Here is a 25,687-nt window from a genome sequence, read left to right as displayed (position 1 = left end):
GTGTAGAGTGAGGGATGGGCAACAAGGCTGGCCTTGCTACAGTCCGTGAATGAATAACTTGGGGGGGGGGGGGGGGGGGGGGATGCATTCATGCAGCTGGATGAGAAAGAACGTCCACATTTCCATCGCTCGTCCTGTGCTGATCTCAGCCAAGACGGTGGCAGAAAAGGCTGACAGCATAGAGAAGGAAATAAATGAGGCTTGAGGTGATTAAAGACACAGATTGCTGCTCAGTAAAATGGAGAAACCATGCTGTTTCTTTATTACCTTGACCTATCTACTGCACATGCTCTAACGTACAGTATATATGGTGTTCTTAAAAGGGACACTCTTTCTGCCCTTAAAGGGGATTCAGGAACGGAGCGATGGTTCGCTGACCGATGGCATACCTGGCAAGCCATGGTTGAGAATGATGCACCAAAATGTTTCTGATTTCTCACGCAAACTTTTCTCATGCCCTGTTGAACACCCTGTAAAATACACCTTCTGTAGTTCTGTAGAAACAAGGAACTGCAGATACTGATTAATACACAAAAGGACACAAAGTGCTGGAGTAACTCAGCAGGTCATAAGTTCTAGGAGCAGAATTCGGCCATCCGGCCCAACAATTCTTCTCTGCCATTCAATCATGGGTCATCTATCTTTCCCTCTCAACCCCATTCTCCTCCCCATAACCCTTGACACCCATAATAATCAAGAATCTGTCAATCTCCGGTTTAAAAATATCCATTGACTTGGCCTCCACAGCCGTCTGTGGGAATGGAGTACCTCAGCAGGTCTGGCAGCATCTCTGGAGAACATGGGTAGGAGACATTTTGGGTCGAGTCCCTTCTTCAGACCGGAAACATCATCTATCCATGTTCTCAGAAATGCAGCCTGACCTGCTGAGTTACTCCAGCACTTTGTGTCCATTTGTGTAGGTCTGTTTACCCCATCCGAGGAAGGATGTGAAGGCTTTGGGGAGGGTGTAGACGAGGTTTACCAGGACGCTGCCTGGGTTAGGGGTATTAGCTATAAGGAGAGGTTGGACAAACTTGGATTGTTTTCTCTGGAACAATGGGATGTTTAATTGTCATATGTACCAGCAATGGAACGATGAAGATCTTACTTGCAGCAGGTTAACAGGTCTGTACACACAAAAAACTTAGATAATATAGTGTAGCTATTAAATTATCTGTATTAAAACCCCTGCCAAGCTTCTATTCACCCCCCCCCCCCCCCCCCCGCATTTCAGCTCAGCAAATGTAGTCATTCCCCACTGGTGTCCATCCCTTTATCTACTGAAATCTTAAACATGGAATCTTTGGCGATATTTACCACACAGATTCGTGAAGTGTAGATCATTGAGTTTTTTCAAAGCAGATATTGATAGATCTTTATTCAGTGGGAAGGTCAAGAGAAATGAGAACTAGGCAGGAGAGTCGGGGCAAAGATCGCTTAGCCATGAACATATCGATGGGCAGAGCTGGCTTGAGGGTCCACAGGGCCGACTCCTGCTCTTTTTATCCACATTCTAAAATCGTTACATAAACCCTGATAATAACCACTTCCGTCTGGCAGTAGATACGGAAGATACAGAAAACACGTTCCACAGCTCCTTCCCCTCTGTTATCGGGCTTCCAAATGGTTCTTTCATGAGCAGGAGTACTGTCCCGATTCACCTCTACCCCATTGATGACATTGGACCTTGTCTATGGAACTGCTGCGCTACAATGCTGAGAACTATATTCCACACTCTGTATCTCCCCCTTCGCCCAATCTATTGTACTTGAGTTTGATTTAATTGTATTTCTGCAGAGTAGTATCTGATCTCAGTGTAGGAAGGAACTGCATATGCTGGTTTAAACCGAAGATAGACACAAAAAACTGGAGTAACTCTCAACGGGTCAGACAGCATCTTTGGAGAAAAGGAACAGGTGACGTTTCAGATCGAAACCCTTTTTCAGATCTGATATGTTTAGATAGCATGCAAAACAAAATGTTTCACTGTACCCCAGTACAAGTGGCAATAATAAATCTAAACCTAAAGCCAATTAACTGACCAATGTGTATATATCTGGGATGTTAGAGGATAACAGAGAACTTGTAACTGCTAATAAACCTAAACCTGAACTTCCCTAATCCAGAGGAGTTTCTACGATCAGAGATCTCCAGTGAAGGCCACCTGATTTTATGCCTCCTGTCTCCATAACACCCTCTCGTCAGAGGGCGGTGGAGGCCGGTTAGCTGGATACTTTCAAGAGAGAGTTAGATAGAGCCCTTAAAGATAGCGGTGTCAAGGGATATGAGGAGAAGTCAGGAACGGGGTACTGATTGTGGATGATCAGCCATAATCACATTGAATGGCGGTGCTGGCACGAAGGGCCAAATGCCCTACTCCTGCACTTATTGTCTATTGTCTATTGTCTAATGCCACAGACAGCTGTGGAGGCCAAGTCATTGGGTATTTTTAAATTGCAGATTGACAGATTCTTGATTTAGTAAGTGGGCATAAGGTTACGAGGAGAAGGCAGGAGAATGGGGTTGAGAGGGAGAGATAGATCAGCCACGATTGAATGGCGGAGTAGGCCAGATGGGCCGAACGGCCCGGTCCTGCCTCGGTGACCTATGAACTTCTGAACACTCCGATCTCTGACATTTTGCGATTGGAGCCGGAGGGAGATTCAGCGGGGGAGCTTGGTTCCCATGGCAACAGCCCGAACAACGACATCAAGCATTGGAAACGGGGCTGTGGCAACAACACAGAAAGGACAAACAAGCAGGTTCACACTGGTGAAAGGCAAAAGCAGCGGCTGATGTCAGGCAGCTTTTATTTATACAAGGGGTTTATTGTCACTTCGGTTCTGCTTAAAGCATGAGCCTAGAATTACACGCACTTCTGGCTGCACGGCAGCTTATGTATTGTGTACGTTTCTGGTCACCACATTATGGGGAGGATGTGATTGCAACAGACAGGAGATTTGTGAGGTGATTGACGCAAATGCTGGGGTAAGTCAGCAGGGCAAGCAGCATCTCTGGAGAGAAGGAATGGGCGATGTCTTCAGAAGGGTCTCGACCCGAAACGTCACCCATTCCATCTCTCCAGAGATGCTGCCTTGTCCCGCTGAGTTACACCAGCATTTTGTGTCTATCTACGGTGTAAACCGGCTTCTGCAGTTCCTTCCCCCGGGTTTATGAGGAGGTTGCCAGGGCTGGAAAATTGCAGATCTGAGGAAGGATTGGATAAGCTTGGATCGTTGTTATTGGAATGGATGAGAATGCGGGAAAACTTAATTGATATGCACAGAATAATGAGTGGCCGAGACAGATTCAATAGGAAGCTCAATATTACTTAGTAGACCTGAAGACGCAAGGTTTAAACTAGCTGAGAGAAGGTTTAGTATGGAGTGAAAGGCAGGAAGGGGCTAGAATAGTACTTTGAGGATTGAAAGCCTTATCAGACTTAAATAGTAGTGGGAACAAAGAACCACTTACAGTATGGTTTTTCTACCAAATTTAGACACAAAGTGCTGGAGTGACACAGCGGGTCAGGCAGCATCTCTGGAAGAAAAGGATGAGTGATATTTCAGTCCCCCAGTCTGAAGAAGGGTCTTGACCCGAAATGTCACCCATCCTTTTCTCCAGGACAGGGTAGCAGCTGACTGCGGGCATTGGGCACGTCCATCATATTTGGATCGTGGCATCTGAGAGGGTTAGGGATGCTGACAGAGGGTCCTGAGCCAAAACGTGGGCGGCACAGTGGCACAAGTGGTAGGGCTGTTGTGTCACAGCCAGAGACTCGGGTTCAATCCTGACCTCGGGTGCTGTCTGTGTGGAGTTTGCATGTCCTCCCTGTGACCACGTGGGTTTCCTCCCACATCCCATAGAAGTGCAGGTTTTGAAGGTTATGGTCTGAGGGAGGGTCTCATCCCGAAAAATCACCTGTCCATGTTCTCCAGAGGTGCTGGAGGGGCTTGTGGAGTCAAGGGATATGGGGAGAGCTCTAGGGGCTAGTGGAGTCAAGGGATACGGGTAGAGCTCTAGGGGCTAGTGGAGTCAAGGGATACAGGGAGAGCTCTAGGGGCTAGTGGAGTCAAGGGATACAGGGAGAGCTCTAGGGGCTAGTGGAGTCAAGGGATACAGGGAGAGCTCTAGGGGCTAGTGGAGTCAAGGGATACGGGGAGAGCTCTAGGGGCTAGTGGAGTCAAGGGATACGGGGAGAGCTCTAGGGGCTAGTGGAGTCAAGGGATATGGGGAGAGCTCTAGGGGCTCGTGGAGTCAAGGGATACGGGTAGAGCTCTAGGGGCTAGTGGAGTCAAGGGATATGGGGAGAAGGCAGGCACGGGTTATTGATAGGGGACGATCAGCCATGATCACAATGAATGGCGGTGCTGGCTCGAAGGGCCGAATGGCCTCCTCCTACCCCTATTTTCGATGTTTCTATGCTGCCCGACCTGTTGAGTTACTCCAGCACTTTGTGTCCTCGTGTATTAACCAGCATCTGCAGTTCTTTGCTTCTCCAGATTTGTAGGTTAATTGTCCTTGTAAATCGCCCCTCTCTAAATTGCGTAGGGAGTTGATGAGAAAATGGGATAACAGCGAACTAGTGTGAATGGGCAATCGATGGCCGGCGAGGCCTAGGTGGGCCGAAAGACTTGTTACCATGCTGTATCTCTGAACTGAACTAAACTAAATGCTGCCTGTCCATGTCCTCCAGAGGTGCTGCCTGGCCTGCTGAGTTACTCCGGCACTCTGTGTTCTGCATGTAACACTAACTTTCACAAGGCATCTGAGAGACGTTGCTGCGGGGTATGAATTTTCACGAGGCCTTGCTAATTAGACGGCGTGCGGGATCACAGGGTCGAAGGGGTCTCCCTCTGTACTGCGGCGCTCTCCGCTTCGTTGAAAGCATGTCAATAAATGCACACAGGGAGAACCGAATGTGTAAACAAAGCAGTTGCAGAGAGCGGAGCTGCCTCTGCCAGTATGTGGGTCATCGGGCTCGCAGCACCAGCGCCCTGCCAACAGTGACGGTAGTGCCAAGCCCTAGATTGAAGACCAGTTCCGTCCGCTCAGCCTGCGCGCTGGGGTTGCAGCAGCAGTAGGACCTAGCACGGACGTGACCGAGCCCTCACCAAGGCCCACACTGCAGGAGCTGAACCTTTTCACCAGCAGCGTCGGGTCTGCTGCATTCGCAGGCAGTTCTAGTGAGTATTTACGACAGCTGAATTTATGAGCTAACGTTCCATCTCTGGGCTTAAGACATTCTCAAGGTGAGGCTGGCAGGGCACTATCAGTATTAAACCATGTCATACCTGCCTGCTCCCCCATATATCAGGTATGTATTAGGAGGTTTTGAAAACCCATTATGGAGCTCTCCTTGAAGAAGTGTTTATGAGACTGTAATGTCAGTAAGGCTGGTCTTGCCCCCTTCTACACAGAGACTCTTTGATGGCGACAGCAGCAGACAGTATAGGCCGGGGATCCCTTCAGACTTCCGGGGGTCCACATCGAAGGATTGTTTGACCTTTTCTTTCAGCCACTGGCTGTGGTTAAACGATTAGGGGTACACCTCTGGTTTTTAAGTTTGCCTTTTCAATATCCCGACATCAAATCGAAGGGGGGACACGAAAAGCTGCGAGCAACTCAGCGGGTCAGGCATCATCTCTGGAGAAAAGGACTAGGCGGCGTTTCTGGTCGAGACCGTTCCTCAGACTCAGAGGCCTGGGTAAGGTTAGGAATTGCTGAAGATAGGAGCGGCCGCGCGCTGAACATGTTTGTCGAGCACTCCTCTTCCATCGGCTATTTTAGGCGATCGATTAACCCACTTATTTCTAACAAAGAACGGGAGCCTCTCGACAGGAGCCAGGCACATAATCTGGGCCGAAGATGGATGCAAAAAGCTGGAGTAACTCAGCGGGACAGGCAGCATCTCTGGAGACAAGGAATAGGTGACGTTTTGGCACGAGACCCTTCTTCAGACTGAGAGTCAGGGGAAAGGGGAAACGAGAGATATCGACTCCAGCTTGGGTTTAAAACAGCATCTGCAGTTCATTCCTACACATAATCTAGGCCGATGGCTCGGTGCGGTGTTGTACTGTGGATGGGATGTTAGACTGAGGTCTAGACTGACTTCTGAGCTGAGCAAATCCAATCCCACGGCATTATTTATCCGGGCCTACTCTTGTCCCTCAACCAACATCACGAAAAGAGATATCCTTGCTTGTTATCGTGTTGTTGTTTGAGGACGTTGATGCACAGGTTGGATGCCGTAGTTTTTTTTACACACAAACACAGTCAGACGTTTTTCACCGACTGACCTCTTGGGATGTCCCGTGATCAGTGCTGTACGCATTATTATCTGTGTTAAAGGGGTGCTGCTTGAAAAAGCTGCACTGTGGATGAATCTTTGTGGGCGGCACAGTGGGGCAACTGGTTCAGCTGCTGCCTCAAGGCGCTGGGTTCGATCCTGACCTTCGGTGCTGTCTGGGCGGGGACCGCGTGGGTTTCCTCCAGGTGCTTCGGCTTCCCTCAACATCGCAAAGGGGTGCGGGTTTGTTGGCTAATGCCTTTTATAATGTCTATTAGAGACAAAACAAGCAGAATTCATTGCCACCGATGGCTGTTAAGGCCGAGTCATTGTTTTCTTTTTAAGGCAGTTGATTGTTGATTAATAGTTGTCGGAGGTTAGGGAGAGAATGGTGTTGAGAGTGAAAGATAGATCGGCCATGATTGAATGGCGGATTAGACTTGATGGGCCAAATGGCCTAATTCTGCTACTATGAATCATTGGCCTCTTAAATTTCCACAAGTGTGTAGGAAGTGGATGCGAATGTGGGATAACATAGAATTAGTGTGAATGATGGTCAGCCTGGGCATGGTGGGCCGAACGGCCTGTTTTCCTGCTGTATCTTGCAATCAATTAAACTGAGTGCCTGTAAAAGATCTCATCAGGCAGTGCAAATTAAAACTGTGTTTACTATTGATGTCCTGACCATTCAACCACCCTCTCAAAGTGACCCCGAGCAAAGTAGATGAACTGATCATTCATTTTAATTTGTAGGAAGGAACTGCAGATGCTGGTTTAAACTGAAGATAGACACAAAAAGCTGGAGTAACTCAGCGGGTCAGGCAGCATCTCTGGAGGGAAGGAATAGGTGACGTTTCGGGTCGCGACCCCTCTTCAGACTGAGAGCCAGGGGATAGGGAAACGAGAGATATAGAACAAATGAATGAAAGATATGCAAACAAGTAACGATGACAAAGGAAACATTGTTAGATCTGGGCTAGGTGAAAACCAGTTACAGACAATGAGATTCAGCACGACAGCTTTGAAGCTAGTACAATGACTTGCTTGGGGGAGGGATGGAGATGGAGGGGATGCAAGGGTTACTTGACGTTAGGGAAATCAATATTCATAACGCTGGGTTGTAAGCTGCCAAAGCGAAATACGAGGTGCTGTTCCTCCAATTTGCGTTAGGCCTCACTCTGACAATAGAGGAGGCCCAGAGCAGAAAGGTCAGTGTGGGAGTGGGAAAGGGAGTTAAAATGTTTGGGAGATCAAGTAGGCCCAGGCAGACTGAGCGAATGTGTTCTTTCCTATTCATTTTAATGTATTCTTTCCATGGGATCTTCATCTGTTCATGCCACAACAGTTATCAACAGCACTTCAAAGTAATCCACTGGCTGCCAGCTTACAATTCCCTTGGGATGTGAGGTGAAGCTCTCTCTTTTAATGGCTAATGTTCAAATAATGCAGAGAAGCACACTGCAGGAGTGGTTTAATATAGATGACCTGATGCAGCTACTTTGGTTAGGTCGCATTTGGAGTATTGTGTGCAGTTCTGGTTGCCCCATTACAGGAAGGATGTGGAGGCTTTGGATGGGGTGCAGAGGAGGTTTGCCCGAACGATGCCTGGATTAGGGGGTATTAGCTTCAGGGAGAGGTTGGACAAACTTGGATTGTGTCCTCTGGAACAACAGAGGTTGCGGGGAAACCTGATAGAAACACATCAAATTATGAGAGGCACAGATAGGGTAACAGATAGTCAAAACCTCTTTCCCAGAACGAAAATATCAAATACTCCAGGGCATAACCTTAAGGTGAGAGGGGCAGAGTTTAAAGGAGATGTGCGGACATGTTTTTTACAGAGAGGGTGGTGAGTGATTGGAACACATTGTCAGGGGTCGTGGTGGAGGCAGATGCCAAAGATTCAAAGGTTTCAAAGGTCTTGAGAGTTGTGAGTCTGTGGAATTCTCTGCCTCAGAGGGTGGTGGAGGCAGGTTCTCTGGATACTTTCAAGAGAGTTAGATAGGGCTCTTAAAGATAGCGGAGTCAGGGGATATGGGGAGAAGGCGGGAACGGGGTACTGATTGGGGATGATCAGCCATGATCACATTGAATGGTGGTGCTGGCTCGAAGGGCCGAATGGCCTACACCTGCACCTATTGTCTATTGTCTTTTATTGTCACGTGTACCAATTAAGGTACAGTGATGTGCAAATACCATACGGCCATACGAAAAAAAAGCAACCAGTCACACAACTACATGAAGGTTAAAATAAACATCCACCACAGCGAATTCCCCACATTCCTCACTGTGATGGAAGGCAAAAAAGTCCAAACTACTTCCTCTTAATAGGTGTTATTTAGGAGACATTTGGACAGGAATATGGATATGCATGGCATGGAGGGATATAAACTATGTGCAGGCAAATAAGGGTTGGTTCGGCACGGACATTGTGGGCTAAAGGGCCTCTTCCTGTGCTGTATTGTCCCATGTTCTACGGTTTCACTGACAAAGATTTTCCAGCTCACAATCATCTGCTTAGAGGGACAGTACGGAGTGAGGCCTTTTGGCCCATCGTGCCTGTGGCTGTTCCTTGAAGGCCGTGTCACCCAGTCCCACTCAAGCGCTCTTACCCCATAGCTTCATGTATTGCCTCTTCTGGTAAGTGATTTCCACAGTTCTGACGATACCATAGGGTTTTGATGTATGCGTGCGTGGAGAATGTGTTACTGGGCCAGCAGCTAGAGTTCTGGACCATTGATGCAGTGTGTCATCGCAGCTGCGAATATCAATTCAAGTAATTAAATAAATCTGGAACTGATCAAATAAAAGTCTAGCCACGGTAACCATGAAACTACCAGACTGTTGTAAAGATCCTGTGTTGTGCCGGAAGGAACTGCCGTTGCTGGTTTAATCCAAAGATGGACACAAAATGCTGGCGTAACTCCAGCATTTTGCGCCGATCTTTGGTCGTAAGGATCCATCGGGTTTACCGATGCTCTTCAGGAAGAAATTGTGCTGCCCTTGCACAGAGTGCAGGAGGAACTCAGTGGGTCAGACAGCACCCGTGGACAGAATGGACAGGTGACGTTTCAGGCTGGGACCCTGCTTCAGACTGACCGGAAGAGACTGATTGGATTGATCAGTCACGGAGCAGCGAATCTTTGTCGATAACACAACTGAACATCAAACGTAGAGCACTACGGCACAGTCAGAGGCCCTTCGGCCCAACATGTCCTTGCCAAGACTGACCCTTACCTGCCTGCACCTCACCCACGATCCCTCCATTCTATGTATATCCCTTCTTCAGAAGGGACTGATCAGTCTGAAGAAGGGCCCGAACCTGACATGCATCCCGTTCAGTCCCTCTGTAGATGCTGCCTGACCCGCTCAGTTCCTCCAGCATTTTGTGTTTTGCTCAAGATTCCAGCATCTGCAGTTCCTTGTATCCCCATTGTGCTGCCTGCCCCTGGTCTGGCCGAAATGTGACTCCAGTCTTGTTAGTGGTTGCCTCCTAGCTTGGAAATGGATAATAAATACTGAATGATTATAGGGGTACCCTGGAATAGAATGTGTTAATGCATGTAGGGGGGTTCTTCAGCTACAGCCAAGTGTTTACGGAGGGTTCCTGGAACAACAGCAACAGTCCAGGACCGTGTGTGTATACATTACGTTGCCTGGAGTGTTCCTGTACTTACAACGCAGCCCTGTGAGTGAGTCAGTATTTTGAGGAGTGCCCCAGGATAGCGTCAATATGTTCCCTGGAGCTTATCAGTATTTACTGGGCATTCCCTGGGACAGTGTAAGCATTTACAGGTCAATTTTTTTAGGAACGTGTGCGCGTATTTACAGCATTCCCACAGGAGTGTGCAGTTATTTACAGGAATAGTCGGGAATATTTCATAATTCATGGGACATCCCCACGATACACTAGCCTTTGCAGAAGGGTCCGTAAGAGGATGGTAAATACTTCCAGATGATCCCCAGCAGTTTATAAATATTCACCGATGGATTCGAGGACGTGGTAATCTGTGTGTGAGAATCCCCAGAGGAATCCCAGGAGAATATTAATGTTGCAGGATAGTCCCTGACATGTATCAGTAATTACGGAGATTCCTGGGAAGGCTTAAATATTTATCTGACCACCTCAGGAGTTTATCACGCGCAGAGTAGTCACAGACCTGTCTGAAAGTGTACATAATGTGTAGGAAGGAACTGTAGATTCTGGTTTAACCAAGGATAGACACAAAAAGCTGGAGTAACTTAAGTGGGACAGGCAGCATCTCTGGAGAGAAGGAATGGGTGGCATCTCTGGAGAGAAGGAATGGGACCCGTCTTCAGAAGAATTCAGATGCTTTGTCCTAGAAAGTGCCCAGCTTCTTGTTGAGTGTAACTGTTGAAACTCTACATCTCCGGGCAAGAAGAACAGGTTCTATCATACAGAGCTTTACAAATGGGGAAAAGGCTCTGGTGAGTTACTGACTGCAGCAAACTCAGCCCTTAGGCATAGTAGGCATAGTATTTAATATCAACTAGTCCAGTTGAATTTCTGGTCAGTGGTGAATCCCAGATAGTTGATGGTAAGGAGTCAGTGATGACGATGCCATTGAGTGTCAGAGATACTGTCAGTGGTTAGACTACCTCTTGCTGTAGATGCTCATTGCATTCCCTCCTCAGATGCGCCCAGACCCACCGAGTCCCTCAACACTTTGGCTGTTGCTGTAGGTGGTGGAGATTTATGTCAATTGGTAAAAGGGTAGGAGGACAGATGAATGTTGAGGGACTGGATCTCACTTCCTGAATCGGGGTGCGGGCGGGAGGGGGCATGAATTCTGCCAAAATTTAGAAAGTTCTCAGAGGAATATGAAAATATGAAAAATGAGAGAATATGAAAAATATGGGAATATGAAAAAGTATAAATATCCCTCTGTGAAGCAAGTCAGGGAAGTGTGATCAACCAACATAATCCCTTATTAGCTTGACTGTACATGATGGGCTGAGTGACCTTGTTGGAGCTGTAAATTTCTACGATTCTATAATTATTTACAGTGGGCCCACAGGAGGACGTCGTTATTTATAGTGGGTCCTTGGGAGTTTGTCGTCGTTAACAGGAACATCGAGGGGTAAGTTAGTAATTACAGAGGGTTTTGAAGAGTCTGTTACTATTTACAATGGGTCCTGAAGTCCTGGGATTGTCAGTATTACAGGGGGTCCCCAGGAATACTCACGCTATATAATAGGGTCCTGTTGTGTACGTTAGCATTAAGACTCGTCTGCAAAGTCTCTTTTCTCCTTTGAAGCGTCAATAGGGTTTATTGCTCATTTACTCATATGGTAGGGTTTAAGGGCCTGTCCCACCAGCATGCGACTCCATGCGGCAAGCGCGACCTAACGTGGTCGCTTGAGCCGTACGGCATCGTGGGGCCGGTCCCACTTCGATTGCCGGAGCCGTATGGAGTTGTGCGGGGCTGGTCCCGACATCGCGCGGGGCTCCGAAAAACTGACACTGTCCAAAAATTCTGCGCGGCAACGGCCTGCCGGCCCACAGCCGCCTTGTACGTACCGCCTCGACGAGCATACGCAACATCTCGATGCCGTACGCACGTCTTGATGCCGTACGTCACGCACAAACTTCCCGCGGACTTCGCTCGAACTTCACTCACTCACTCGACCTCCGCGCGGCCCCCGCTTCTGGTTTGGTCGTGCTCGCCGCACGCAGGCGCATGCTGGTGGGATCGGCCCTCTACGGGGATCACTCGACCTCCGAGCGGCCCCCACTTCCGGTTTGGTCGCGCTTGCCGCATGCAGGTCGCATGCTCGTGGGACAGGCCCTTTACTCATTCAGGAATGAGTACGTTAACATATGATGAGCGTTTGTCGGCACTGGGCCTATATTCGCTGGAGTTTAGAAGAATGAGGGGGGACCTCATTGAAATGTACAGAATAGTGAAAGGTTTGGACAGAGTGGATGTGGAGTGGATGTTTCCACCAGTGGAAGAGTCTAGGACTAGAGGTTATATCCTCAGAATTAAAGGACGTTCATTTAGGAAGGAGATGAGGAGGAATTTGTTTAGTCAGAGGGTGATGAATCTGTGGAATTCTTTCCCACAGAAGGCTGTCAGTGGATATATGTAAGGCAGAGATAGATAGATTCTTGATTAGTACTGGTGACAGAGGTTATGGTGAGAAGGCAGGAGAATGGGGTTAGGAGGGCGAGATAGATCAGCCATGATTGAATGGCGGGGTAGACATGATGGGCCGAATGGCCTAATTCTACTCCTATCTAATGATCTTATAAATCGGATCTGAGGTCATAGAGTCATAGTTGATACAGTGTGGAAACAGGCCCTTCGGCCCAATTCGCCCACACCGACCAACAATGTCCCAGCTACACTAGTCCCATTTGCCTGCGCTTGGTCCATAACGCTCCAAACCTGTCCTATCCATGCACCTGCCCTACTGTTTCTTAAACGTGGGATAGTCCCAGCCTCAACTACCTCCTCTGGCAGCTTGTACACCCACCACCCTCTGTGTGAAAAAGGTACCCCTCGGATTCCTATTAAATCTTTTCCCCTTCACAGTGGATCTATGTCCTCTGGTCCTCGATTCCCCTACTCTGGGTAAAAGACTCTGTGCATCTACTAGATGGAGCTTTCTAAATAGAGATGATCTTGCCCGCTCGCTTCCTGGCCCTTGCAGTGTACAGTTCACCAGTGTACAGTTCACCAGTGTACAGTTCACCAGTGTACAGTTCACCAGTGTACAGTTCACCAGTGTACAATTCACCAGTGTACAGTTCATCAGTGTACAGTTCATCAGTGTACAGTTCACCAGTGTACAGTTCACCAGTGTACAGTTCATCAGTGTACAATTCACCAGTGTACAGTTCATCAGTGTACAGTTCATCAGTGTACAGTTCACCAGTGTACAGTTCACCAGTGTACAGTTCATCAGTGTACAGTTCACCAGTGTACAATTCACCAGTGTACAGTTCACCAGTGTACAGTTCACCAGTGTACAGTTCACCAGTGTACAATTCATCTGGCACAATGGTGTTGATTGCAGAGCTAAAATCAACAAACAGGATCCTCGCATAGGTCCCCTGGCGGTCTAGGTGCTGTAGGATGAAGTGCAGGCCCAGGTTGACTGCATCATCCACAAATCTTTTGGCCCGATATGCAAACTGCAGAGGGTGCAGCAGGGAGTTTGTGATCTTTTTCAGCTTGGCCAGCACAAGCCTTTCGAGTGTCTTCATGACTACAGAGTTCAGTGCGACAGGCCTGTAGTCATTAAGACAAGTAATCGTTGCCTTTTTGGGTACATGAACAATAGTGGAGACTTTGAAGTAGACAGGGACAGTACATGTTTGCAGGTACACAAAAAAGCTGGAGAAACTCAGCGGGTCCAGCAGCATCTATGGAGCGAAGGAAATAGGCAATGTTTCGGGCCGAAGCCCTTCTTCAGACTGATAGGGGGTGGCGGGGAGAAGGAAGGAAAAAAGAGGAGGAGGAGCCCGAGGGCTGAGGGATGGGAGGAGACAGCCCGAGGGCTGAGGAAGGGGAGGAGACAGCAAGGGCTAACAAAATTGGGAGAATTCAATGTTCATGCCCGCAGGATGCAGACTCCCCAAGCGGAATATGAGGTGCTGTTCCTCCAATTTCCGGTGTTGCTCACTCTGGCCATGGAGGAGACCCAGGACAGAGAGGTCGGATTCGGAGTGGGAGTGGGAGTTGAAGTGCTGAGCCACCGGGAGGTCAGACAGGTTCTTGCGGACCGAGCGGAGGTGTTCGGCGAAACGATCGCCCAACCTCCGCTTAGTCTCACCGATGTAGACCGTTCCACCATCTGCAGTTCCTTCTTGAACACATGTTTGCAGGGACTGGTTAAAAATGTCTGTATAGACTGGTGCCAGCTGTTTGGCACTGAGCTTAAGAGTAAAAGGGGAAACATTGTCAGGTTCTGGGGATTTTCAGCTCTTTTGTCCTCTGAAAAGACTCTCCACCTCCAATATTTGTATTGTTGATATTGGATAAGTTATGTTGTGCAGCACAGAAGGTGTGGGTGAGTGGGTGTGAAGTGTTGGTTGGGGTGGGAAATGGTCCAGTCTTTTCATACTGTATCGAACCTGGGTCTCTGGCGTTGTGAGGCAGTGGCTCTTACCAGCTACTCCACTGTGCTACCCTATTTTTGTGGCAAGAGATTTGTTTCCCCTTTCTCCTCCCCGGCCTACCTTCCCCAAATTCCATTAAGGTTTATTTGTGCTGCCTTGGCAGTGGAGTGATCAAACTCATTTCAAATTCAGCCCTTAAAGGCAACTGCAAAAGAGAATTTACTCGAATGATACCAGGGATATGGAACTTCATTTATATGAGGAGTGTGGGATTGTTCTCCTAGGAGCAGAGGAGGTTTAATAAAAGTGTTTGAAGTCATTAAGGGCTTTGATTGAGTAAGTAGGAAAAGCCATTTCCACTGGCAGAATGAATGGTAACCGGAGGACACAGATTTGATTGGCAAAATAACCAGACATGAGGAAATATATTTTCACATGAGTTGTTGTGATTCGGAAGACACTGCCTGAAAGGCTGGACGGAACTGATTCAATATTAACTTTTGGAAGGGAATTTAATACATAATTGAAGAAGAAAAGAAATTACAGACTGTGAGGAAAGAGCAAAGGGAGGAGGGGTGGGGAGTGGGAACATTTGAATAGATTTAGACAGGGAGCACAGGAACGATGGGCTGATTGGCCTCCTGTCCTTCATGGGGATCCAATGTTTCCATGAGTCATAGAGTGATACAACGTGGAAACAGAGCCTGCACCGCCATTCAATATGATCATGGCTGATCATCCAACTCAGTATCCCGTACCTGCCTTCTCTCCATACCCCCTGATCCCTTTAGCCACATCTAACTCCATCTTAAATATAATGAACTGGCCTCAACTACCTTCTGTGGCAGAGAATTCCAGAGATTCACCACTCTCTGTGTGAAAAATGTTTTTCTCATCTCGGTCCTAAAAGACTTCCCCCTTATCCTTAAACTGTGACCCCTTGTTCAGGAATAGCCGCTTCCCCACAGCCATCAGGCTATTAAACTCAATTCAAACTCTGCACATTAATAGCCCATTATCTGTTTATTTGCACTTTATCTGTTTATTTATTCATGTGTGTATATATTTATATAATGGTATATGGACACACTGATCTGTTCGGTATTCATGCCTACCATATTCTTTTGTGCTGAAGCAAAGCAAGAATTTCATTGTCCTATCTGGGACACATGACAATAAACTCTCTTGAATCTTGGAGTTTACATGTTCTCCCTGGGACCGTATGGGTTTCCTCCGGGTGCTCTGGTTTCCACCCACATCCCAAGGATGTGCTGTTTTGTAGGTTAACTGGCATCTACAAAATTTCCCCTAGTGTGTAGGGAGTGGGTGAGAAAGTAGGATTGCATAGCACGGGAGATTGATGGTTGACGTGGACTCGGGTCGATGGACCTGTTTCCATGCTGTACCAGCATCTGCAGTTCTTTGCTTCTACATTTTGTCTCCATCTAGCAATGGGTGGGTTCCTTCCACAATGTTGGAATATCACTGGGATCCTGCTGTGCTTAGTCGTTCATCTCCAGCACTTGGGTGGATATGGAAGGGTTGATGGAAGTTTCACCTTGTTGGATCTCACAGATGATCAAGAAGCAAACTTCCCCTCCCCACATTCCCACTCATCCCCCTCTGATATCCTGATTTAAGGAAAGTCCGCACAGGTTGAATGCTCAGTCATCTGTGAGTCTGGGTAGGTCAGTAAGCACTCCCCAATCAACAGGAAAGCTCCTGGATCAGCGGTCTAATGGGACAATGCTTTTAGACTTTAGAGATACAGCGCAGAAACAGACCCTTCGGACCACAGAGTCCGTGCCGACCAACGATCACCATGTACCCCAGCACTATCCTACAAACTAGAGGCAATTTACAATTTTACCGAAGCCAATTAACCTACAAACATGTATGTCTTTGGCGTGTGGGAGAGATCCGGAGCATCTGGAGAAAACCCACGTGGTCACAGGGAGAACGTATAAACTCCGTACTGATAGTCAGTATGGAACCCGGGTCTCTGGCGCTGTAAGACAGCAACTCTCCCACTGCGCCACCTTGCCGCCCAAAATTGCTGGTCTAATGTAAGATGACAGATACTTGGATTTGCGCAGCCCAAGTTCTCAGGGGGCAGCACTCTTTGGCTGGCCGTAGAGTTGTGAATAGTTGGTGCCAGGTGTCCAGGAGTTGAGCCACTTACTCACCGTTCCAGGAAGAAGCTTATTAAAATAGCCCGGACAATAGATCTTTGAGGACAACATTTTATTAACTCAATACAAATCTCATTTAATCTCTCCCACTCTTGGCCCCTCCAGTAGCAATGATAATGTCTGCTATATCACACAGCAGCAAGTACCGTGAATTATAATTATTATTTTTTTGCAATGTAAGACATTGTCAAAGATTTGAAATGTGCAGCCAGTGCCTTGAAGTGACATTGTGATTTATGACTTGCCATAGACACTGCTTTCAATAGGCTGTCTAATCCCTAATTCTTTCTTTTCCTTATCTTCCAGATGAATCGACCCATTCAGGTGAAGCCTGCGGACAGCGAGAGTCGTGGAGGTAGTTGTAACTAATATTTTATTGATCTGGAGATACCAGTGATGGGACTTTCTTGATATTTTAATCAGTCATGACTGAATGTATTTATCGAGTGGATTTAAATATTCTCACTGTTGGCAACTCTTTTTGCATCTTGCTAACGCTCAAGCCATCCTCTCTGGAGGCTCATGTTCATAAATTCATAAGTGATAGGAGCAGAATTAGGCCATTCAGCCCATCAGGTCTACTCTGCCATTCAATCGTTGCTGATCTAACTCTCCCCCTCAACCCCTTCTCCCCATATCCCCTGATACCCGCACTAATCAAGAGGTCTAGCTACTTGCTGGGGAATGAGAGCAGAGAGGCACTCTCAGAGGTTGGTCGCTCCTCTTGGCCTCATTGACCATTGGGCAAGTGTCACAACCAAGCAGCTCGAAGGACCTCGAATTTACTGGAGTTTAGAAGGATGAGGGGGATCTTATAGAAACATATAAAATGATAAAAGGACTGGAAAAGCTAGATGCAGGAAAAATGTTCCCAATGTTGGGCGTCCAGAACCAGGGGCCACAGTCTAGAATAAAGGGGAGGTCATTTAAGACTGAGGTGAGAAAAAAAGTTTTCACCCAGAGAGTTGTGAATTTATGGAATTCCATGCCACAGAGGGCAGTGGAGGCCAAGTCACTGGATGGATTTAAGAGAGAGTTAGATAGAGCTCTAGGGGCTAGTGGAGTCAAGGGATATGGGGAGAAGGCAGGCACGGGTTATTGATAGGGACTACCATGATCACAATGAATGGCAGTGCTAGCTCAAAGGGCCGAATGGCCTCCTCCTGCACCTATTTTCTATGTCTTTATGTTTCTATGAATCCATATCGTTCCTACCTGATATCCGACCCTTGGCCTGTACCTCAGCAGATGGCAATCAGCAATGAATGGCAGCTGGAAGCTGTTCCCTTACTAACATACAGCATGGAAACAGGCCCTTCGGCCCCAACTTGCCCAAAACCTTTCAACACAAGTGGGTGCTTGTCCTACTTGAGATTTGGATGAGTTAGCATTGGTCGGAGATGGTACACAAACACCCCTTCGAGCATAGTTTATTACCACAGCAAGAAGTGTATAAACTTCTGATCTGCTCTTCTCTGATCATATTGAGGTGTATAAAATAATGAGGGGAATAAGTAAGGTGAATGCACAGTCTTTTATAAAGGGTAGGGGAATCAAGAACTAGAGGACATAGGTTTTAAGGTGAGAGGGGCAAGGTTTAATAGGAATCTGAAGGGCAACTTCAGAAGGGCGATGGGCGTATGAAATGAGCTGCCACAGGAGATAGTTGAGACAAGCACTGTAATAGCATTTAAAAAACACTTGGGCAGGTACATAGCTAGGAAAGAATTGGAGGGATATGGGCAAAACACAGGCAATTGAGACTAGCATAGATGGGGATAGACAAAAAGCTGGAGTAACTCATCGGGACAGGCAGCATCTCTGGAGAGAAGGAATGGGTGACGTTTCGGGTCAAGACCCTTCTTCAGAGTGAAGAAACCCCGCTGCCTGTTTCTGTGCTGTACGACTCTAGGACTCCATGACTCTATAACCTACTGAAGCCCAGAGGAGGAATTACCTTTTTTTAATTAAGTGAACACCAATTAAGGAGCATTGTATTTAATGGGGGAAGTATCGTTGTGACATATAGCTGTGGTGACTGCATTTAAGAAGCATTTTAACTGTTACGATATAATGCTGATATTTAGTTAATAATCAATTTAAATGAAACTTATATTAAGGTTTCAATCTGTCGCTTCCCTGTGCCTCTGTGGAGGGTTTTGGCATATGGTCCTCTTCAGAAAGTAGAATTCGAATGCAAATTTTAGTGCAGTCGGTAAGTGGTGGTGGAGAATCACAGAATAAGGCCATTATCCTTATGATGTCTTTTTGAAGGAGCAATCACGTAACTCACTAATCCCACAAACTCCATGATCTTCTCCCATAGCGCTGCTGATCGGGTTCCATCTTATGGACCCAAGAATTCTTTCTTTGATGGCTCGTGCTGAGTTTTTCTTCCACTGTCCAGTTTAGGTCGGGCATGAAAGCAGAACACAAAGTGCTGGAGTATCGCAGCGGGTCTGGCTGCATCTCTGGAGAACATGGATAGGTGACATTTCGGGTTGGGAATTTTCTTCGGGCTTAGCCTGAGAACATCCATGTTCTCCAGAGATGCTGCCTGCCCCGCTGAGTTACTCCAGCACTTGTTATTTCTTGTAGTTTGTGTTACTTCTGCACTTCCTTGTATTTAAGTCTGATATACATGGGGTGTTGCAGGTTTAACCCAGCTGCATTGAAGGAGGCCATGTGGCCATACAAAGTGATCTTCGGGAAGTTCAAACTAGTTTTAGTACCATTATGCTTGGGTAAGGGGCATGGTTAGTCATAGTCATGGAGTGATACAGTGTGGAAACAGGCCCTTCGGCCCATCTTGCCCACACCGGAAACATGTCCCAGCTACACTAGTCCCACCTGCCAGCATTTGGTCCATATCCTTCCAAACTGTCCTATCCATGTACCTGTTTTTTAAATGTTGCCTCAACTACCTCCTCTGGTTACTTGTTCCATACACCCACCACCCTTTGTGTGAAAAAGTTACCAGTGTGAAAAGTTACTTGTGTGAAAAATCCCAGCCTACTCAACCTCTGCCTGTAGCTCAGACCTTCTCGTCCTGGCAACTTCCCCATAAATCTTCTCTTTACACTTTCCAGCTTGCAACATCTTTCCTATAATACAGTGCCCAGAACTGAACACAATACTCTGAATGTGGCCTCACCAATGTCTTATCATCATCATCGGCGGTCACTCGAACGAGTATGACTGTTCTCTCATGGAGGACGCCTGTGCGTGGCTTTGTTTAACGTGGTGAGACTAGTGCACAGACAGCTACCACACAGTCCTTGACAGATCTGGGTCAGAAACCAGTGGCATGGAGTCTTAGACGACCAGTGGCTTTTTCCTGCTGCAGCCTTCATCTGACGCTCCACTAAAGTCAGCCATTACCCTCCGCCTGTTCCACCGTTGAGGTCTTGGTTGGATTGGCTCTTTGTCAGAGACCTCCCCCTCAACCTTACAGCCATGGGTGGCCCTACCAGGAGCCTAGCTCCAGATGGCATCGCTCTCAGGATCTCAGGACCACACAAGCTTCTCCACCACGACAAGGTGACAATTCACGGATTGTGTGTATATATATATGTGTATATATAGACACATACATACAAACACGAAAACAAATAAACAATAATAGTGAAAAAATACATAACCAATGCCACCAAGTCTATGGTAGACACAAAATGCTGGAGTAACAGTGTGTCTGGCAGCATCTCTGGAGAGAAGGAATGGGTGACTTTACAGGTCGAGACCCTTCCTCGTTTGTCCTCCCCCTATTCTGCCATTTAAAGGTGCCCTCCCGTAAACCCCCATTTAAAGGTGCCCTCCCCTAAATCCCCCCATTTAAAGGTGCCCTCCCCTAAATCCCTCATTTAAAGGTGCCCTCCCCTAAATCCCCCATTTAAAGGTGCCCTCCACTGAATCCCCCATTTAAAGGTGCCCTCCCCTAAATCCTCCCATTTACAGGTGCCCTCTCCTGATGAGAGAGCAAGAGAGAGAGGGGGGGGGGTGGGTCAGAGAGAGATGGTCAGATACAGAGAGAGTCAGATAGAGAGAGAGAGAGAGAGAGAGAGAGAGAGAGAGAGAGAGGAAGAGGAAGTGTTGTATAAAAACATACAACTACAATATGACCTCCCAACTTCTATACTCACTACTTTGGCTGATGAAGGCTAACGTGCCAAAAGCCTTTTTGTCCACCTTATCTACCTGCGACGCGACCTTCATGGAATTATGCTCTTGTACTAGATCCCTCTGCTCTACAACACTACCCAGAGGCCTACCATTTACTGTTGTAGATCCCGCCCTTGTTCGACCTCCCAGGTTGGGAGTGATGATTGCTTCATAAGGGCTACATTGAAACACTGTCACTTCCCTTGCAATTCTTGATTGGTTGGGTGTCAGGGGTTATGGGGAGAAGGCAGAAGCTTGGTGTTAAGAGGGAAAGATAGATCAACCATGATTGAATGGCGGTTTTTCTCCTGGAACCTATGGACATGAATCAATGCAATTGAAGTCAGTGGAACTCAGTGCTGGGAGTCAAATAATTCTGGTGGCCAGTACTTCCTTACTGTTTTAGAATAAAGGGGAGGTCATTTAAGACTGAGGTGAGAACAATTTTTTACACCCAGAGAGTTGTGAATTTATGGAATTCCCTGCCACAGAGGGCAGTGGAGGCCAAGTCACTGGATGGATTTGAGAAAGAGTTAGATAGAGTTCTAGTGGCTAGTGAAGTCAAGGGATATGGGGAGAAGGCAGGGACAGGTTATTGATAGGGGACGGTCAGCCATGGTCACAATGAATGGCGGTGCTGGCTCGAAGGGCCGAATGGCCTCCTCCTGCATCTATTTTCTATGTTTCTATGTTTCTATGATTTAGCACTGCCAACCAACAACCAAAGACAAATTCCTCCCAAAGTGTGCTTTATTTTGAGCGATGAATTAATCTCTGAAAATCAATAAGAGAAACTGCTGCAGACAATGCAAAGTTTGTTAACAAGGATCTCTGTGGATTTGGACTTTTGGTCTAATAGTACTCAGAATTCAACTAATATAGTACTTCTCTGCTAAAGTGACAACCTCAAAATGCCAGATTCTTGTGAGTGCACCATTGAAAATCTTTGCTAGTTTGGTGCCATTGCTATGCTGTGTTTTGAGGTACGTCACTGGACAGGGCAGTGTGCAGAGAAGGGGAGCGTGGTTGTCATGGAAAGAAGGAAGATGGCGAGAATATAAAAGGCAGTCACTGTGTTCATTTTTACTGATGTCTAATCTGAGTGGGATGCAGAGTTTTACGGTTGGTTAATCATCCTGATTAGAAACAAACAAATAGGTGCATTACTGAACCAGGAGTTATAACGTGGACAGGTAACGTTTCGGGTCGGGGCCGTTCTTCAGACAGAAGAGGGGTCCCGACCCGTAACATCATCTCCGGAGATGTTGCCTGACCCACAGAGCTCCTCCAGCACTTTGTGTATTTTTCTGTAAACCCGCACCTGCAGTTCATTGTGCAGTTATAATAGGTTGGGTCTCAATTCTTGGACAATGGTTGCCTTGCTACCTTGACGGCGGCATAGGGGTGCATCGGGTGGAGCTGCTGCCTCACAGCATGAGAGCCCATTCACACACGCATCCTCTCCCTGCACGCTAGGGGCAATCTATAAAGGCCAAACCTTGCACGGTCACAGGGAGAACGTGCAAACTCCACACAGACAGCACCCGAGGTGAGGCTTGACTCCATGTTTCTGGCGCTGTGAGATAGCAGCTCTACCAGCTCGCCACTGCGCTGGCCAGGTTTCACGCTGCTAGGGGGTTACTTGTCTTCCTAGAAAATGGAGCAGATCACAATTTCTGTCATGCAAAGCCAAGTCATCTCCATGTAAGTGGCAAAAAAATGTCATTTGCTGTTAATTTATTGACTTTATTTAAATACAACCTTTTATCTATCTCTATTTCTCTGGAACGTCGCTGGTTGAGGGGAGACTTGAAAGAAGTATATCAAATTATGAGAGGCATAGCTAGGGTAGACATTCAGAACCTTTTTCCCTGTGTGGCAATGACCAACACTAGAGGGCATGGCTTTCAGGTGAGAGGGAGGAAGTTTCATGGTGATGTGTGGAGCAAGTGTTTGACACAGAGAGTGGTGGTGCCTGTGAACGCATTGTAGGGGGTAGTGGTGGATAGTGGTGTTTAAAGGCTTTCAGATGGGCACATGGAAATGGAACGATAGATCAGCCATGATTGAATGCCAGAGTAGACTTGATGGGTCGAATGGACTAATTCTGCTCCTATATCTTTATGGACCTATGAAACGCAGGAAACAGTGGGATATGGACCATGTGCAGGCAGACGAGATCAGTTTAACTCGACATCACGTTCAGCACAAACACTCCATGAGAGTCAATATTATGCTGTGTCTCAAAGCTGTGCGTGGTGATTTGTGAATTCAGAAGTGCTGAATTTCCATAATCCCGAACAGTCTTTTAACACAGGGGGCAGCCTGTGCTCTGTAGAGCCACTGCAGAAATGCAGAAAAGCCGATGTGGAACACAGCAGGGAAACTACAAAGATTTTTTCCCCCCCCCCCCCCTCTTTTGGAACTGAGATGACAATTTGCACTTATCTTGACAAGCAGCAGCGTGTTTGGTTGCGCAGCTGTGCTGTGCGTTGTGTGGTCGCAGTTACGAGCTATAAATTAGGAATGGATAAAAGCCAGCGAGTGCTGCTCAGACGCGGGAGAGCAAGGGATGGAATCAGGTGTGATCTTTTTCGAATTGACCTTGCCAAATCCAGGGAGCGGTCCTCTTTACAAAGCCTCACCTAGCCACCGCTGTTTGATGGGACAGAATTACCTGCATCTGCCTTGTTCCAGCTGTGGGACTGTGGGGGTACTGTTTCCCCACCTCTTTCTAATCCCATAGCCTTTGAGCAGTGAGATGATTTATTGTTGTTGAAAGCCCAGGAGGATGGAGTAAATTAGTTTTATTTTCCTTTGTGAAGCTGAGGCAAGCAAACACAGCTTGAGCGCAGACAGCTTGGGGTCTACAGCAAAGGCTTTATATCTTAAAACTGATAGAGATTTCCCTGTGTCTTGTTCCAGAGAGGCTTCGGCTACACTAGACTGCTTTTATATCGAAACAAGCAGCCAGCTCTCTCTCCTCGTGCATGCAAAACAGGAATTACAATGTGGAGAAGTGTTTCGGGCTGTACTCACTCACCTTGTTGTTTTTTCGTTTTGTGCTTGTTTTTCTGAAAGGCCTAACATTTCTAACGTTATACTGTGGGTGGCATCAAGGGGCACAGCAAGTCAATGGTGGGAGCATCTGAATGGTGCTATGAGGGTCCTACAGTGTGGAAACAGGCCCTTCGGCTCAACTTGCCAATGCCAACCAACATGCCCCAACCACACTAGTCCCACCTGCCTGTGTTTAGCCCACATCCCTATCCTATCCATATACCTGTCCACATTTTTAACAAATACTTTCTGATAGTGCCTGCTTCAACTACCTCCTCCGACAACTTATTCCATATACCTACCCCCATTTGTAGGAAAATGTTGCCCCTCAGGTTCCTATTAAATCTCTCCCCCCTCACCTTAAACCTACGTCGGTTTTTTGATTCCTCTACCCTGGGTAAAATATTCCGTGCATTGCCCCGATCTATTCCTTTCATTAACATATACACCTCTATAATATCACCACTCATTCTCCTGCGCACCAAGGAATAAAGTCCTAGTTCTTTGCGGGTGTAGAGAAAGAGAGATGGGGGGGGGGGGGGGGGGGGGGGGGGGGGGGGGATAGAGAGTGAGGGGATGGATAGAGAGTGAAAGAAGGTGAGGGTAAGGAGGGCAGAGAAAGAGGAAGAGAGTGAACAAGCAAGAGAGAGTGTGAACTGTGGAAGGGAGAGTGCGAGAAAGGGAAGGAGGAAGAGGAGGAAAGGGAGAGAGAGAGAGAGAGAGAGAGAGAGAGAGAAGTGGGGAACAAAGAGGGAGAGCGGCAATGGAGGAGGAATTGCAGAAAACAATGGAAAAGAGAGAGGGAAAAGAAATGGTGGGGACTCGAGATGATGAGCAACTGATTCCTGATCCAAACGTTGTCTGATTACTCCCTGCCTGACCCATTGAGTTCCTCCAGCACTCTGTGTTCAAAATTCCAGCATCTGCAGTTCCTTGTGTCTCTAAATATTTTTTTTGGTCGGTATTTTAACCACTTGAGTATATTTTTATCGTAACTTTTCTTTGAGCTTGCGTCAGTAATGGAGGAAACATGTGAAATATAATCACCAGTGTGGTTCCAGCTGGGATGAATGGGTTTCGTACTGTGTTGTGAAATTTGACCTGAGTATGTGGTTTGTGCTCACCACAAGAATACGGTGTACAGATTATTCTCCCAACATCACCTTTGGATTTTTCGAGGAGATTCTTGTCCTAGTTTGCTCCAGTAATTTGGCCTTTACCCACAAACTCCTCTTCTGCCGACCATCTGACCTATCCACTTCCCTCATCGTCACCCTTGAGGTTCTCCTAAGTGAGATTCTACGTAGAGCATAGAACAGTGCAGAGCAGGAACAGGCTCTTCTGCCCACATTGTCTTTGCCGACCACGATGCCAAGACTAACTCTTAACTGTGTAAGAGGGAACTGCAGATGCCCAATTTAAACCGAAGATGGACAAAAAATGCCCGAGTAACTCAGTGGGACTAGCAGCATCTCTGGAAAGAAGGAATGGGAGACGTTTTTCAGTTCTGTAGAAGGGTCTCGATCCGAAACGTCACTCACCCCTTTGCCGAGATGCTGACAGTCTTGCTGAGTTACTCCAGCATTTTGTGTCTAACTCTTAACTGCCTGCATGCACGGCATATCACTCCATGCCCTGCATTTCCATGTGCCTATCCAAAAGTCTCTTAAATGCAACTATCATATCTGCCTCCACCCTCAACCCCTGGAAATGCAATCCGCCCTCCACCCTCTGTGCAAAAACAACTTGCTCTCCACATCTCCTTTAAACGTTCCCCCTCTCATCTTAAAGCTATCAGTATGTCCAACGTAACAAGCTGTTCATCAGAGACACCATCTTGCAAATACCGATACATGTCTGAAGAATGGTCCCGACCCGAAATGTCACCTATTCACATTC

The 25,687-nt window shown here is 47.2% G+C and overlaps 1 protein-coding gene across 5 annotated transcripts in view; it reads left to right on the top strand.

The window, feature by feature from the left end:
* celf5 (CUGBP Elav-like family member 5) overlaps positions 1-25,687 on the top strand; it is a 429,104-nt gene that overhangs the window by 246,531 nt on the left and 156,886 nt on the right. For all 5 annotated transcript variants that reach the window (XM_033046941.1, XM_033046938.1, XM_033046940.1 and 2 more), the window contains exon 3: positions 16,877-16,925. In XM_033046941.1, coding sequence (XP_032902832.1) covers positions 16,877-16,925 — 49 coding nt within the window. The remainder of the gene's footprint in view (positions 1-16,876; positions 16,926-25,687) is intronic.

The sequence above is a fragment of the Amblyraja radiata genome, chromosome 29 (assembly GCF_010909765.2).
Source record: "Amblyraja radiata isolate CabotCenter1 chromosome 29, sAmbRad1.1.pri, whole genome shotgun sequence".
NCBI classification, from domain to species: Eukaryota; Metazoa; Chordata; class Chondrichthyes; order Rajiformes; family Rajidae; genus Amblyraja; species Amblyraja radiata.
Note: the sequence above shows the minus strand (reverse complement) of the source record. Positions and strands in the feature narration are given on the sequence as shown.